The sequence below is a fragment of the Equus quagga genome, chromosome 9 (genome assembly GCF_021613505.1).
Source record: "Equus quagga isolate Etosha38 chromosome 9, UCLA_HA_Equagga_1.0, whole genome shotgun sequence".
In the NCBI taxonomy this organism is placed as follows: domain Eukaryota; kingdom Metazoa; phylum Chordata; class Mammalia; order Perissodactyla; family Equidae; genus Equus; species Equus quagga.
In genome coordinates this window covers 25,737,976-25,755,522 of record NC_060275.1, presented here as the reverse complement: position 1 = coordinate 25,755,522, position 17,547 = coordinate 25,737,976, and the positions used below count along the sequence as shown (strand labels likewise).

Here is a 17,547-nt window from a genome sequence, read left to right as displayed (position 1 = left end):
TTCTTTTGGAAACATGGGACTACGCGCCCGGACGCCAAGATTCCAAAAGCGGAAGAGGTTTGAGGGAGGGTGGGCGTGGGCGGGACACCGAGGACGGCGCGAGAGGATTGGCTGAGCCGCCGCGCAGGGCTGCAGTGGGTGGCTGCGCAGACCAGGGGCCGAGGCCGGGGCCGGGGCCGGGGCCGGGGCCGGGGCCGGAGTCGGAGTCCCTTGGCTGGTGTGGGGGCGGTGAGGTTGGCGTGTAAGGGGTGCTTAGTTTGTCGTAGGGCAGGGTTGCCCCGTGGTCCCCAATGCAGCTCCCCAGATGAGCTCGCAGTATTTTCCTTATATGATCAGGCCCCACTGCTGGCGGCGCCGCTTGCCTGGAGCCTGAGAGGATTATGAAAACGTGTCGGGCGAGGTGGGGCCAGGGGACCGGGGGCGGGCAGATGAGGGGCAGCCGCTTAGGCTAGAGAGGAGGGAGGTTTCGGGAGGCCTCTGCCACTGTGACTGTGAGCCCTGGTCGATGATGACGTGACCACTGCGCAATCTGAGTTCTGGGAACCATGATGGAGTGTGTACTGAGACCGGGCGAGCAGGATGCGGTAGATCCGCAGCGCGGGGCTCCGAGGTGGTCCAGGCTGCCTCTGGCTTGGTTCGCGTGGGGGTGGGAAACTTGACTCTGGTTTAATCCTTTTCGTCTTTGTGTTGCTTTGGTTTGAGTGAATATGGGAAAGAGTCAATTCAATACAGAAGTAAGTTCCGAGGGGTATTAACTTTAAAAAATACGTAAACTACGTTTTCACAGCAAGTATCTGTAGTCAGTGGAATTCTGATGGTGAGTAGTGTTAAAAAAACAAAACTCAATGGAGTAAATTTGAACACCTAATTGGCTTTATTAGGCGATTCATGAACTAGGCAGCACCTCCTCCAGCAAGCAGAGAGACACTCTGAGGAGTTACACGAAATGGAAGGTTTTTATAGGCAGAAGGAGGGTGGGGCAAGCAGGTGTTAACAAAAGAAGAGAAAGGGTTATTTTTATGCCAGGACATCATCTTGGGGGAAGGGAACCGCAAGAGTTTTATCATGGAGATTACCTCATTGCTGCTAATCAGGAAATTTCATATTGACTGTCAAAGGTCACGTTCCTGGGATAGGTTGAAAACTGCCATTAAGTCTTGGTTTGCTGTCACAAGGGCCATTTTTGGGCCTATTTCTTTTTTTAACAGTAGATCAAAGCTTGCCACATACTAGAGGACCGTTTTTTTCCGCTTGCATCTTCTGAATGACGAGTGATGATAAAAGCTGGACACTGTGTACCCAGCATTGTGCCAGGCACTCACGTACACTGTTTATATTTGTCTACCCAGGTCATGTAACAACTATTATGTAACATAGAATAACATTGGTCAACTGAAATGAAGAATCTAGGTGATATTAGTGAGGGAGTTACTCAATAATCAGTGTGAGGAGGTCGAACCCCTGGAAACAGTTCAACAGAGCACTCTGATGGAATTGCTCTGAGGTCTGAGTTTAAATGCAGCTTAGATCTCGTTCACAAAACAGTGTACGTGCAGGGAAGAGGAAAAGGAAAAATTTAAAACTAGATTTCAAAAAAAGGGATAGAGTACATCTGGGCTTTTCTCTAGATTATACATTGAAAGTAACATAAATAAGATTTCCTTGGTTGTACATTAAACAAGTTCAGAGATGCTGGTGTTATTTCTGTGTGGAGGGAGGCAAGGACCAGGTAGTTAATTATTCCCTCAGTCTCTAAAACATGCAGCTGGGAAATGTGAGAGCCAGGTTCCCCTTTTATCTTTCTTGCTGTGGATCTGTCCAGCTGGTGTCTTCAGTCATGAGGTGTGGGGTTGCAAGGTTATTCTGACACAAGCTGAGGGTGGACTGTGTGGCTGCATCATAGTACAGCGTGGATTTTTATTGTACTCACTTAAAGCAGTTTGCTTGCTAGATTCACCTGTTAGGCCACGGAGAGGGGTCCCAAAAATCGGTCCACGCATATACATCAGACAAATCCAAATTGAGGGACATTCTGCAACCTAATTAAATAGGTGGGGTTTTCCCATTTTATGGATGAGAAAGTTTAGGCCAAGAGAAACCAAAGAACTTGCCAAGGCCTCAAATCTAGAAAATTGCTAAAGTAAAATTTTGAATACTTGATACGCAGAAGCCAAGGCCCACATTGTCTCCAGAGCTTATGGGATGCAGAATATAGGAGTGGGGATAGAAAAACAGACAGGTAGCCTTAACTAAGGTGTATGTTACACAAAACAGGAAAGGAGGTGACTCTTCTTTGGAGGAAGAAATAAAGTATTTTGGAAGAAACCTTGGTAAGGATAAATTTCTATACTTGGCAGTATATGGTAGCTTAGGTTCAGAAGCTTTATTTGCTTTTTGGGGGAGGGGGTGTGAGATAAAGTGTAGTTTCAGGTAGGTGGAGAAGTGAGTCAATATTGTCATTCCTAGATCAGCCCTTCTCAACCAGGGTTCCTACAGAAAATGATTTGAGTAACGATTTTCTCAGTTCTCTCAAGGAGGGTACAGAGGTAGCCTCTTTATCAAGAAGGAATGTCTTCCTCTCCAGTTTCATTGGCCTGAATTGAGTTGTGTGCCCATGCCATAGCAGCAGAAGCAGCTGGGAAGAAAGATATCTGGCCTTTTCAGCTTCTGTCTTGGAAAGTGGGCTCTGCCAGTAAGGCTAGAATCTGGAGAAGGCTGTTGGGTAGGTGACCATCAGTGTCAGCCACAAAGGCCTTTATTAGCAATTACATAGTAGACTTTCATACAGCCTACACCCTCTCATATTGCATATCGACATCTCTAAATTGCTATGGTGCATTTGGATTTTCATATCTTAGCTCATGATTGAGAATTTGGAGCTCTAGCCTTTTGGCACTACCTGTCAATCAAGAGTTCTGCTTTAGCAGTGTTCTCTCTTTGGAACATAGCATTGTTTGTCTGGTTAGTAGACATTTGGTCCTGTCCAAAATGTCTATGGACACATTGGGTCCATGCCAAAAGGTTCTTGAAATTTGGTCCTGTCCAAAATGTCCATGAGCATATTTGGTCCATGCCAAATGGTCCTTGGCAAAAACGTCCATGCATAGAAAACATCCCTCGGTTCAAATAGCTCATAATGTTTATTTATACTTTTGGTTTGTAGGATTAATATATAAAAAAATACTGTCATGTTTTATTGACCCAATAATTGTGTTGTGGCTGTATTGCCAATAATAACCCTTGTTTCCTCGGTAGCCTAGTTGGTAATGGCACATGGGGTTAATAGATGGGTGGGGGTTTGAATCTTGCAGAAAAGCAGGATTTATAATAACTATGTGCACCAAGGAAGAGTCCTATAGTTAGAGAAATGCACAGAGGACAACAAGTCGAGAATGAGATCTTGGGGTGCATGGTGCATTAATATCATTAATATGTCACTGGGCATTTGGTTGGATGTAGCTGGGTCTTTCAATAAGGGTGGAGTTTGAAGGGAGGAGCTTGGGTAGTGAAAGCACTGAAATAAACACTTTACAGAGCATCTCGCTTGGGAGGCATGAGAATGGGTGTGGCTCTCCTACCACATAGCAGTCAAGTGTAATAGCTGCCATGAGAGGGATACCGGGCATCTAATTAACCCCCCTGCAACTATCCCATCACCCAGGGTTAATTGGCAGTGTTTCCCTTGAATGATGTCCTATAGAGGTATGATTGCAGTAGACTGAAAGAAGTGTCCACCACTATTTGGAGAGGTTTTAGTGGGTGTGACTCCCACACTTAGCTGCCAATCACTGTGGACCACCATGCCCTCAGTTGGTGCCTCCCTACTGGTCCACCCTGGCTGAACTGAGTGTTGAATTTATAAGACATTAGTAAGGTTTCCCTTACCAGTAAACCAGTGACCATCAGTTAGATGGCTACAAAAGAAAAAAAAAATAACCGTTCTTCTGTTGCTTGGCAATACAACGTCTTTATTTGAAAATTCTCAGCAGAATATGGCAGAAATATTATACTCACAAAATGAAAAGCCAAAATTACATTATAATGGTTTTGGTTACTGTTTCCATCCCTTTAACAGAGATAGGAGTAAAAGGTACCCGTGCTGTGAAGAGAGAAGAGTCTGCAATGCCCAATGCACGACTCTGCAGGATCTGGATGACATTACAATCATTCAAGATGAGACAGGAAAACATTAGCGCAACGTTAGTTTGAAGGGGAAGGAAGGAAAACCCTGAATAGGTTAAAACACATGCAGAAGAAGAGTCAAATGTAATGCCATCTCATGTACTTCAGAGAACCCTCCGTGATATTCATGATGAAGAGGTCCTGTTAATCCTACCAAAAAGAAACTTACTAAAGATGCAAGTAAGTAGAATTCAAAACAGACATCTACCTCCACACCCAACTTCATTGCATGGAGTTGAAATTCCAGAGGACTACAAAGTGACTAGACGTGGAGAACAATTTTTTATCCATGATTTCGGTGCTCAAGATCATGAAAGAATTCTTATTTACAGAACTTAGGACAGTATTCGATATTTAAGTGCCAATACCACATTATTCAGTGATGGCACCAACACAGTTCACTCAGTTATTTACTGTGCATGGTATAGTATTGGGTTATACTATGCCATTGACTTACACTTTACTATGAAAAAGTGAAAAGATACAGATGTATATATGTGAGGAAGTACCTTCACTTGCACGCGAAAGAAACCTCAACATGAACACGTCATTGTGCATGATGAATTTTGAGATTGCAAATATGAATGTGATTTGACTACTCCTACCAAATGCACAGTAACAGGATGTTTGTTTCACTTTTCACAATCACTGTGGCGAAAAATATCTTCTTTAGGTCTAACACAAGTATTTGACAATGGAAAGTAACACCTGTAAGTGTGCATCCATGTTGTTTGGACTTTGATCTGTGCCTTTGGAAGATGTAAATTAAACTTTTGAGTATATTGTGGAGAATGCAGAAGAAAATTTAGATGAGCTAATGGGCTGTGTTGAGAGAGTATATATCAGTGGAAGGCATGGCAGGGGCAAAAGAGGATGAGAAGCTTCAAGATTTCCACTAGAAACTCAAAATATTTATACAGCAATACTGAACAGTGGTCACAGGATGAACAATGCAGTGGAAGGCTGGTATGGCAGATTTCAAAAGCTGATGGTAGTGCCTCATCCTTCAATTTGGAGATATTGGAGTGTTAAAAGAAACAGCAAAGCAATGAACAAGTTATCGCCCAGGTTCTGGGTGGTCACACTCAAATATGGCCACCAACTTCACAATAGCAACAAAATCAAATTTGTATAACAGAAATTGTTAGCAGATATATCGAATGTAAAGCCAATAATCAGGTCAATATATACTTGAGAGCAATTGCTCGTCGACTTAAGAGTAACCCTGCCAAACTTCATGACGAAGAAGAACAAATGTGAAATCCAGAATTCATCATGAATTACATAAAATAATGTAAGTAAAATTTTAATGAAGTTAAATGTATTATTTAACGAATCATTGGCCAAATGTCTCAATGGATGTTTAGGACAGGACCAAATATCAAGGACCCTAGGACATTTTCGGCATGGACCAAATGTCTCCATGGACGTTTGGGATAGGACCAAATATTGAGGACCTTTTGGCGTGGAGCAAATGTCTCCATGGATGTTTTGGACTGGACCAAATGTCTTGCAAAGGTTTGTGCAATTGCTTTGATTTGTTATTGAATTCAGTGTTAACAGTTATCAAAAAGGAGTGGAAAATAGACAAACTAAAAATGCTGCTAAGTGAGTGTAGTGCCTGGCACGTGGGAGGCAGTCAATAATTATTTGTGACATTGAATACTACTACTGATGATAAAATTGAAACCCAAATAGAATTCTTTATGTGAGCCAAAATCAGCACATTTTATCTTAAACTGACACTCTGTGAACTTAAGCCAGTCAACTGTGTATTTTGTAATGAAGAAAATAAAAATTAGAGAACATATGTGAAGTGAATTATGCCTAAATGTGAGATACAGTGGAGGAAATAAACAGATCTTTAGTTATTAAAAAGTATTTATTTCCACAAATTTTTATCCACAGCTGAATATTACAGTGACTAATACAAGTATTTTGCTATAAACAAAGATGTAGTTTACAGATTTGTTCAAAATTGGAAAAATATTTTTATCAGTAGTATTTCTTCTACAATGTTAGATTCAGCCCTGAATAAGATGTGAACCCCGTCAGAGGAACAGTCCTTTATCTAAACATCAGTTGGCAAAATGTATCCAAATCTGGATTATTCTGATACAATATCACTTTAGAAAGTAGCTCAAATTCATTTCTGATTGATCCCTTTTATTAGAATTAGAAATTTTTTTTTAGGAAAAACAATCTTTAGTATCTAATGACCTTTACAATAAGGAAAAAAACACAGTCCTATGTTTTATTGTCATTGGCATCAACCTCTAATTTTCTATATCCCTAACTCTCTAATTATGGCACCAACGTGTACAAAAAGTGAATTATGACTATTTGGCTTCATGCAGCAAATTAATCTGAGAAACTTACCACAGAGAAATACCTATGATGAAAAACTACAGGGTCCGGCCCCATGCTGTCACATTTTAGTCACCGTTTAGTCCTACAGGCATTGTACAAGTGATTTAATACCCCTGCTGCTTTGGAATTAGGTCAAATGTGTGAAAACATTTAAATTTACTATATGCAAAAGAAATGGATTCTAATTTATTACCATAATCTTAGTACATTCATTAAGGCTCTAAGTAAATATTTATGAATTGATGGTAGTAGTGTTAATTTTTTTCTAAGTTTTTCAAGTTTGTAGTTTTGTCTTTTGTTTTTACAAAAGGCTTAAAATTTAGTGTAGGAATATCAAGGGAAGAAACTCCTATTAACATGCTCCATGGAAAGGAGGAAAAATGTCTATTTTCCTTTGGGTCTCATCTACTTGCCAGCTCCCATCAAGCTACCTGTAGCTGTGATGGCACAGGGAGAATGCATGTGGGTTATGTGCTCATCAGCTTCAGCAACAATTATCCATTAATATGTCCATATGCACATTACTATAGGTGAACAGATAGGTCCCATTTAATACTCAAAACACAAATTGTTTAATCTATAAATATTTGATTCTTGAGTAATCTTTAAAATGCTTCTGATGTCTCAAAAGACAAATCAAAACTCTACCATGATGTTATGTTGAACATTAAAATTCTTCCCACAGCAACACTTATTTCAGAGAAATAACTGATGTCAGTTATCTTAGTAACTGCTAAAGGCACCAAGTGAGAAAAGTGTCAACTAGATTTTAAATATTGAAAAATAAAGATATCTGGTGCAGAGCTGAAATCTTTATGTTGAAATAAGTTAGTCATTACTGATTTCATGAAATTGGAAAATGTTTGAGTTGAACTGACTTTTAAAAAATGCAAATATTAATAATGCTAACAAAAGATTATTAAAGTTTCCCTAAAGATGCTTCTTCCAATCTCTACGTGTTAAGTTAAATAGGGCAGATCTAAACATTTAAGTAACCAACTACTATATTTCTTTATTGTTAGTGGTCCCTAAAAGACTGTTTGTAAAGTATTTCTAAATTAAGTACAGCTCCAGTGAAATACCTTTGTCTTTTGGAAGAGGAGAACTAAATCTGCTATTCCTTAGGCTAAGGAGACAACTATTCATAAGGTCCGACCCCTCACTTATTCTAATTGCCAAGCTTTTATTCCAGTCTTTGGCACCTAGTGATTAACCGACCAGTGACAGCAGAGAGGTAGTGACCCAAAGAGATCTAGAGAATGAGCGTTAAGACAGTACGTACGTAAGGACAGTAAGCCATTGCATTTAGGGAATCACTGCTTTTCAAACTCCTTAACACTCTAACAAGGCATTTTTGGTTATCTTGAAGATTTAGGACAGTCCTTACATGCAAGACTCATTTTTAAACTAAAGTGCAGTAAAAAGCAAATTATGGTTAACTTTAAAAAGAGGTAGCCACAGACCCAATTGGTTTAGACTGGCCTTCCAAAGTCAGTGTGTGGGTTGAAGGGTGTGTGTTGTGGATGTCCGATTATGTGACCGTAAGAAGGGAAGGCACAGCTCTGTGCAGACCCCCGAGAGAAGGCTGGATGTTTAATGTGGAGGTAGAGGGGATAATGCCCATGACGCTGATTTGGACATGATGGTCAGCAGTCTTCACCCAGGTGCTGTGCCTGGTTCTGCCCAGCGGGCAAGGAGAATGACTGAGGAAGCTGAGCTGTAAGGACCCAGTACACAAGACTTGGAGGGCTTGGAGTGTGTTGTGTTTCCAAGAGCCTGATGAATTGAGTGGCTGAAGAAGGTGGGAGGTGGTGTGTGTGTGTTCTTGCAATTCATGGGGAAATTTTATCTTCTTGATGTAATATAGAGGCTCTTCTGTGATTTGCAAACACCATCTGTTCCTGTCATGGGAACAGCATGCTATCATTTACCAGAAATATGGAAAAAAATAGTAAAAAAGGAGCATAAAGAATATATTGGGTTTTCTAACTGAATGCTTGCTTTTAAAGAGATAAGAAAAAAATTTATAAAAGCAGCAAACATAAAATCTGTTGGAACATTATCACTGCATACTCTTTTAGTCCTTATTTCAAAGCAGAGATATTTATGATTTTTATGTGGTAAATTTGAAAAATGTTGAAAATAACCTGAAAAGGGAAAGTTGACGTAAGCTATTCTCTTTAAAAAGAACACACACAAGGGGCTGGCCCTGTGGCCGAGTGGTTAAGTTCGCGCGCTCTGCTGCAGGCGACCCAGTGTTTTGTTGGTTCGAATCCTGGGCGTGGACATGGCACTGCTCATCAAGCCACGCTGAGACAGCGTCCCACATGCCACAACTAGAAGGACCCATAATGAAGAATATACAGCTGTGTACCGAGGGGCTTTGGGGAGAAAAAGGAGAAAAATAAAATCTTTAAAAGAAAAAAAAGAACACACAAAAAATTCAAAAACTTTTGGATAATAATTTACTAATTCCTGAACTGATTTTTTAAAAAGTTGTTCAAATAATCTGTTCCTTTACTATTTTGGTTATCTGGCATTTCTAGTGCATTCTGTGATGTTCTTAGTGGAGGTTTAATGGCAGTAAGGGATTGCAGGCTTTCATATTGACTTATTTGGTTTTTAATCTGTAAATAAAACAACAGTTGTTATTCTTTTCTAACACTTAGCTTATATAGATTTTTGTGAAAGTTTTGTTGACTCAGTAAGTGCATGGACTAGCCTTGGAAACAAAGAAGGCTATCTTTCCATCTTGCTCACATTTTAGGTTTGGGACAGCAGCATTTTTAGCATAACTCATCCGTAAAGCCAAGACTACACAAAGGGTTTGAGCACATTAGGGACCGAGACTTGTAATTTTGCTTCAGAAACCACTACTAAAAATGTTTAGTCTGGAAGTCAATTACACCATGGTCTCTACATCAGCAGGCATTAAAATTAACCTTTGGGATACTTCTCCAGAAGGCCCAGGCCTGTATTTTCCTCCTCAAAACACCTCCCCACAAACTCATCCACACCTATGGTTTGTTTACCTGGGGAAACGTCACTCACTAAATGACAAATATCATGGTTATTAATAGCATTATTTGTTAAAAGTCCTCGGAAGGCAATTTATACAATTTACATATTTTTAATATTATTTTACTTTGGACATTCTCCAGTTATAGGCAAAGATTAAAACTAGGCAGTTTCTCTTTTATAGTCTGGCACCGTTTATACGGCCATGGGGACTGTTTGGTAGCTGTAGATTACAATGTATATTTGTTTAGACAGACATCATACTTCCACATTTCAAGTGTTTTTATTCTGAGCAGTAGGTACAAAAAAATAATGACAGATGTGTCTTATTCTGTATAGTTCAGCACTCTGCACAGGCTCTCAATCTCAGATTTGATGCACTTTTAGAGATTTAACAAATCCCTAAAATCATTTTATGGTATATGCTTCCTTCTTGCTCTCACTGGCCATTGAGCCCAAGTTGGAAATGTGCATTTTCAGACTTCATTGAGGAATTCCAGATTGAGACATGCTGGGATGTGGATCGAGTCCATGGTCAGAGAAGATGGATTAAATGGGAACAAAACAGGAAACATGTGCTTGAAGTCTAACAGCAGTTGCTGAGGGTCATTCCGCTCTTGTAGCTGTGCCTGTGGGGAAGAGTAAGATCATGTAAGATACTTCCTCCACCTAGAAATAGCCAGTTTAAGTGAATTCGCAAAAGTGAATTGGCACATATCGTGGAAATATTTCTGTTAAGATAATTAGGTAGGACTACAGCATCATGTGGTGTCCTATCCCTGAGATATTCAGCAGGGAAAGAAGCCCTGGTTTAGGTGAGTTGGAGATCAGATGACTTCAACCTTCCTCCTAATTCTAGCATTCTTTTAACAATTTTCCATCTAAGGGAGACTAGAAAAATATACTTCAGGTGCAAATCATGTGGAGAGGCAGTGTGATGAGCTGGTGAAGGCCATGGGCTCTGGAGGCAGACAGCTTAAGCTCTAATCCTGGCACCACCCTGGGCAAGTTCCTGAACCTTTCTATGCTTCATCTGTAAAATGGAATGGCAAGAGTGACATCACACAAAGTGACAGACTAGGAACTCCTAGGGGTCAGTCCCTCCACTGAAGTAACCACTGAGCTGGAAAAAGCAATTGGTATCAATTATCTCGGAACTCTGGACCCTGATTGGACACTGACAACAACCAGGAGAGTGCTTGATGAAGGGAAAGCTGCCAATCTTTGCTAAGAGAGTGGTGTGTGAGAACCAGCTACCATTCCCCAGTCTCCAGCCCCACTGCAGCTGTGGGGATAGCCCTCACACTCCTGGAGCAGCTGACTGGTGCCAGGTCAGGCAGTGGGACTTTGTCCTCCATAAATTTGGGGTTGTGTACTTTGGTTGGTCTGGCGGTTCTGAACGACTGGCACAGATGCTTGCCTTGGTTTTTGGCTCTCTTGGGATGCAGTGGCACCAACTGGAAGATTTAAAGGGATAGAGCTCCTCTCCTTCTCCCCTCTATTGGGAGGCAGACATTTTAGGAAAAGTATAATAAGTGAAATGAAAAATTTCAGTTCAATGAAGGAGTTCAACAGCAGACTTGAGCGGCCAGAAGAAATGATCAGTTAACTTGAAGATAAGGCAATTGAAATTCTCCAGTTTGAGGAGCAGATAGAAGAAAGAATGAATCAAAAAGTGAACAGAGCCTGAGGGACCTGTGGGACACCATAAAGCATACCTACATGTACATCATAGGAGTCCCAGAAGGAGAAGAGAGAGAGAAAGGGGCAGCAAAATATTTGAAGAAATAATGGCCAAAACCTTCCCAAATCTGATGAAAGACAGACACACACACACCCCCTACACAGAAGCTCAACAAACTCCCAGCAGGATAAACTCAAAAAGGTTCACAGTGAGACACACTACAGTCAAATTATCAAAACCCAACATCAAACAGGGAATCTTTGGGGTTGGCCCTGTGGCCAAGTGGTTAAGTTTGCGTGCTCTGCTTTGGCAGCCCAGGGCTTCCCTGGTTCAGATCCCGGGTGTGGACATGGCACTGCTCATTAGGCCATGTTGAGGCGGCATCCCACATGCCACAACTAGAAGGACCCACAACTAAAATAAGATATACAACTATGTACTGGGGGGATTTGGGGAGAAAAAGCAGGAAAAAAAAAATTTAAAATTTAAGAGGGAATCTTGAAAGCAGCAAGAGAGAAGTGATTCATCACATACAAGCCATCTTCAATAAGATTAAGAGCTGATTTCTCATGAAAAACCACAGAGGCCAGAAGGCAGTGAGATGACATATTTAAAGTCCCAAGAGAAAAAAACCTGGCAACCAAGAATTCTATACCTGGCAAAGCTATTCTTCAAGAATGAAGGAGAAATTAAGTCATTTCCAGATAAACAAAAGCAGAGGGAGTTATTTACCAGTAGACCTGCCCTACAAGAGATACTAAAGAAAGTCCTTCAGGCTGAAATGAAAGGACATTAGATAGTAACTCAAAGCCGTAAGAAGTAAAGAACACTGGTAAAGCTAACTACATAGGTAAATGTAAAAGTCAGCATTATACTTTTGCTTTGTAACTCTTTTTTCGTATGTGATTTATATACAAGTAGAAAACAAAAATTATAAATCTCTGTCAATGGGCACACATATATAACATGTGACCTATGACAATAACAACCTAAGGCAGAGGGGTGGAGATGTATAGCAGCAGAGTATAAATGTACTATTGAAACTAAGTTAGTATTACTTAAACTAGGTTGCTATAAATCTAAGATGTTAATTGTGATCACCAAGGTAACCACAAAGAAAATCACTAAAAAGTATAGAGAAAAGGAAAGTAGGTTTCAAAATGGTACACTACAAGAAATAAACACATAAAAAAGGCAGTGATGGAAGACTTGAGGAACAGAAAACATATAAGACGGACAGAAAACAAGTAGCTAAATGGCAAAAGTAAATCCTTTATCAGTAATTACTTTAAATGCACATTTAAAGGCAACTAAAAGGCAGAGATCGACAGAATGGATTAAAAAAACATATCCATCTATATGCTATTTTACAAGACACTCACTTTAGAGACACAAAGAGATTGAAAGTAAAACAATGAAAAAAGATATTTCAAGTAACTGAAAAAGAACTAGACTGGCTACTTTATTGTCACACAAAATACCCTCTAAGTAAAAAAAGGTTACAGGAGGCAAAGAAGGAAATTACATACTGATAGAAGTTTCAAGCCATCATGAAGACATAACAATTATAAATATATATGCACCTAGCAACAGAGCCCAAAATATATGAAGCAAAAATTGACAGAACTGAGGGGAGAAATAGTTCTACAATGATAGTTGGATACTTTAAGACCCCATTTTCAATAATAGATAGAACAAGCAGACAGAAGATCAACAGCAAAGAGAGGCCATGAACAACACGATACACCAGTTAGACCTAACAAACATACATGACCAAGTTGGAGTTATCCCCAGAAAGCAAGGGTGGTTCAACATATAAAAATACAAGAATATTGCCTTGTATGCATACAGTTATGTGCCGCATAATGACATTCTGGTCAATGACAATGGTCCCATAAAATTAGTACCATACAGCCTAGGTGTAGTATGCTATATCATCTAGGTTTGTGTAAGTCTCTCTATAATGTCTGCACAATGACAAAATTGCCAAATGATGTATTTCTCAGAAACATATCCCCATGGCTGAGTGAAGCATGACTGTACATACAAGGGAATGTTATTCAGCCATAAAAAGGAGTAAAGTTCTGATATATGCTATCACTTGGATGAACCTTGCGAACATTATAAGTGAAATAAACCCAACTCCAAAGGACAAACATTGTATGATTCCACGTATATGAAATACCTAGAATAATAAGAGACAGAAAGAACAGAGGTTAGCAGGTGCTGGGAGGAGGGGGAAATAAGGAGTTATTGCTCAATGGGTAGAGTTTTTGTTTGGGATGATGAAAAAGTTCTGGAATTATACAGTGATGATGGTTATATAACATTGTGAATATAGTTAGTGCCACTGAATTGTACACTTAGATACGGTTAAAATGGTAAAACACATTTAAAAAAATGAGATGGGGAGAGTCCTCTCCTAAGATTGTGAGGATCAAGAGAATTAACATTTTGTAAAGCACACAGAACAGTCTCTGGTACTTGGTAAGTGTGACGTTTGCTCATGACTATCTTTATGACATGCTCCTTAGTTCCTTCTGTCTGTGCACACACCATCAACCTCGGAACCATGAACTCCAGGTAGGAGCTGTACTTCTAGAAAGGCCATTGAGACTAGCTAACTGTGAGAGTACTGTGAAGAGGAAAATCAATATATCCTGATTTTGTGAAAACAGAGGTCCATCCCAGTCTAACTTAAAGTATAAAAACTGGCTTTTCCTCGTTAGGACAAGGCACCATCATTGCTTCCAACAGTGACAATATTTTGATATGCTGTAACTTTCTAGAGGTTTCATCATTTCCTTGTCTTAGAGAAGACCAAGGGATATTACTCTGCTACACTCATCCAGTATCGGATGGCACAGCTGACTCATACTCAGAGTGCCTCTATTTCCTCTAAGGCTTCAAGCAGGGGGTGAGGTCAGTAAGTAAGCAGTAGCCTTTGAAAAGTGCTGGGGAATAGGTTTTTAGAATGAAATCAGTGTGAGGGTAGGATTGTGAGGTGGTTCTGCAGTGGCAGAGGAACCTATAGAGTTGAACCTGAATAATGAACGGAAAACACTGTTTAAATTTCCACGTGTCAATTTAAAAACACCCATGTGTTTGTTATCTTGAAAGATGGCCCAAAATTTTGAAGTAATTTTAACACTTTGAAAAATTAGTTTGAAATAATAGGAAAAGAAGTTTAAAAGAGGCAAGGACATTTAGGGACGAATAAGCAACCAGCTTTATTAATTTAAGATACCAAATGATGGCTCTGATGTGACCCTGGCAGAACATTCTCTCTAGGATCACTGGCAGCTCGCACTCAGCTCACTTTGAGCTTTGCTGCATTTATTATTACATACCTATCACACAGCACATGAAAATGTACATAAAATGTGAAATGGCAGGAGGCTCTTAAAATTTTTTCACAGCACTTAAGGTCCTTTTATTTCTCTACATTAGTCAGATATATCAGTAGGCATTACTATTTAAAGGGTTTGAAGAAATTGTAAGGCATTTAGAGGAGGTTATAAAAATGGGACCAAAAAGAAAAGTTAATACCTATATTGTTACAATTCAGCAGCAAAAGTTGTGTATACATTTAATTATTCAAAGTTCACAAGGTAGTCATTTCACAGGAATCCTCTTGTGAATCCTTTGGTGAATTTAACAACCCCCTCAAATTTACATTTTTAAAGATCAGCATATTCCGGCCATTCAGCCCCAGCAAATGGTTTAAGGAGCAACTTGTGTTTATCCTACATAAGATATGTTTTAATATAGAGGATGGCGGGGATTGTTCCACCATTTCCTCTGAGCACTGTCTAGGGAAACAGAACATAAAACTATGTACACATCTTCAGAGAATATCTTACCAACCTCCATTCCCTTTTTCCTATGTCTTTAATTCAAGCCCGACGTCTGGCTTGGCGTATATTCTCTGACCTTTGGCCTGAATTCTCTTCTTGTAAACAGTGCCACTGTTGTGCAACTTATAAGCAGTTACAGCTCTCCCTCTAATACGTGTCTCAGATATTTAAAAGCAAATAAGACCTTCTAAACATGCACTTTGGTTTGTGTAAATTATCAACTCTCCATAAAATTCAGTAGGGGGTCACATATCTCAGTGGCTTCTTTACTGTCATCAAAGTCTTCCTTTCCTTTTGGCAGTTGACTGTACGTGTTTCCCAACTGGATCATTTCCATGAGCGCCTCTGCCTTTTGAGATGTCTGTGTTGGGGACTGCCTGCTTCTCTCCATGGTCTGCATCTTTAATAACCCACTGCATTTTCCCCACTGCCCTTACGAGAACAACCTTCCATCTGACTTGGCATCCATCCCCTGACCTTGAGCCTCCATTCTCTACTTAGATATAATGCTAAAGTTAATTTATTCTTTTCCCCTTTCCCTGCCTTCTCCTCTGATTGCTTTCCCCGTTTCTTTTGATCCCTGTTTTGTGTTGGTATCACTTCACTGGCTAAAGGGATTGTTTAAAAGTTTGAGACAGTATTATGTCTCCTCAAGGTGTTGCCCACATATAATAAGGGGAGAAATGTTCACCAGTTTTCTGAGCAATCTCCATGTGATTCAGCATTCTGGTGCTGTCAGCTACTCCTTACCCATAAACATTAGGCCATCAGCCAAAATCACCTCAGGCTCAGCTTTAGGAAGCTCCTCTTTAAGTAAAAAATTCCCATAATCTTCAGAAAAAATAGATTTAACTAATCATTTCCCTAATATGTTTCTTTCAAGCATGTTCCTAGGGCAAGTATTATAAGTTCTAGAGAAAAGATTTAAAAGCTCTAATTGTTTTCTTAAAAGAATGTTTCTTAATTCATTTGGGGGTAGGGTTGATATTCTGCTTTGTTAATTCCAGTTGGTGCTATAGTTCAGTAACATGCTAGGGGCACATGCAATAATATTTAGACTGTGTCTCAAATCTGGGAGGCAGGGATTATAAAATTTCAGTCTTCTGTGTGTACGTAATAAGTTACTCATGGCTGATGTGGCTCATATTTACCTAAAGAGAAAGCCTAAGAATGTAGTCATTTATCCTATAATGTGACCAGTATTTCATTAATAAAGAGGAGCAAGGTTAAAAATCTCAACTTGCGATTTCCTTTATTAGTCTTAGACTAGGACTTTATAAAATTGATTAGTATTTTAAAACTCACCTGGATTGTTCGTATAAAGGCCACTGTTACTCGTTCTTCAAATTCATTCAGGGGAGTATAAAGGTTTAAAATTTTGACAATCTGTTGGAATAAAAACAAAAGTTTAGCACAGAGCTAAATAAGCAGAAGACAACTTTTGAATTTTAAAGAATATATGACATTGGCACAAGAGTAAAATCTTCTTTAGATAGAAGCTAAAGCTTAGATGGAGCTAGACTGACGCTCAGGAGTCTACGTTTAGTAAACTCAAGTCCATAAGCTTCGCTGGTAGATCTGAGCCCTCTTACTTCATTCCTACCTCCTACATATCCACCTCAACCCTTCCCCTATGCTCCATGGCTTACAAAATAATGAGGATTTTAGGAAACTGTTGCCTCAAATCCTCAGCCTCTAATCTACTAGTAATTTAGAGATTTCTTCAGAAGAGTAGTGGGGATCTTACTTTAGATTAAAAAGAAAAAAAGGTCTTAACCACACCTCCCTACCTCCCACCACCCTTCAAATCTATGAAGGAACAGATTTTTTCCCTATTTGGACAGAGGATAATCTACCTACTGTTTGGTGGAAGTAGCATGCTCAAATGCAAAGTACACTTATAAGTACACTTAGGAAAGTAAAATATACTAAAAAGGGGAAAACAACTTTGAAAACTTTTACTACATTTGTAGAAGGAAGCGGTTTTCTTTAGAGTTTGGTATTTGATCTTTTAGTAGTTAGTGGAGGAGGTAAGGAAGAGTATGTTCACTTTGCAATACTGAGTTTGGAGTTTGTTGTTTTTTAGGTGCTGGACAGGGAGAAGGCATGTAATGTAATTTGGCAAGTGATTTCCTTGTGCTGGTCTCATTTTGTGAGACCACTGTGCAGTGGCCTATTTCTACATAGGCACATTCATGATGGAGGGCAAGGTGCCCTGCCTGAGGACAGGCTTTATCTTTTCATAGACTGGCACTATCTCTGCAACCGAATCCCACTATAATACAATTTTGGAGGGAAAAAGAAAGGAATATTTAAATGGCTCTAGGTTCTGACTTTATTTAAAATAATGTAAATGGATTCTAGGTGAAAACGTGACCATAATGAAAGTATCATTGTAAAGAAAACTATTTATTTAATGCCAAATACCTGATGCTG

General features: G+C 39.6%; 1 protein-coding gene, 1 long non-coding RNA gene and 2 other non-coding genes across 7 annotated transcripts in view; 3 read left to right on the top strand and 1 right to left on the bottom strand.

Moving 5' to 3' along the window:
* Nucleotides 1-180: 180 nt before the first annotated feature.
* Nucleotides 181-8,172, top strand: LOC124244503 (uncharacterized). Of its 3 annotated transcripts, none has more exons than XR_006890035.1 (3): nt 181-817; nt 2,275-2,330; nt 4,076-8,172. It is a non-coding gene; the product is annotated as an uncharacterized LOC124244503 (long non-coding RNA). The 3 variants fall into 3 exon arrangements; XR_006890036.1 differs by having other exon boundaries at nt 2,275-2,722; XR_006890037.1 differs by lacking the exon at nt 2,275-2,330.
* LOC124245242 (small Cajal body-specific RNA 17) lies at nt 277-421 on the top strand. The gene has a single exon (XR_006890238.1). It is a non-coding gene; the product is annotated as a small Cajal body-specific RNA 17 (non-coding RNA).
* Nucleotides 500-569, top strand: LOC124245240 (small Cajal body-specific RNA 18). The gene has a single exon (XR_006890236.1). It is a non-coding gene; the product is annotated as a small Cajal body-specific RNA 18 (non-coding RNA).
* An 805-nt stretch (nt 8,173-8,977) lies between the features above and the next one.
* The window catches only part of MYO5B (myosin VB), a 344,955-nt gene continuing 336,385 nt past the window's right edge, over nt 8,978-17,547 (bottom strand). For both annotated transcript variants that reach the window (XM_046671362.1, XM_046671363.1), the window contains exons 38-39: nt 16,417-16,497; nt 8,978-10,199 (exon numbers count right to left, since the gene is read on the bottom strand). In XM_046671362.1, the coding sequence (XP_046527318.1) occupies nt 10,047-10,199; nt 16,417-16,497 (234 nt within the window). In that variant the 3' untranslated portion in view covers nt 8,978-10,046. The remainder of the gene's footprint in view (nt 10,200-16,416; nt 16,498-17,547) is intronic.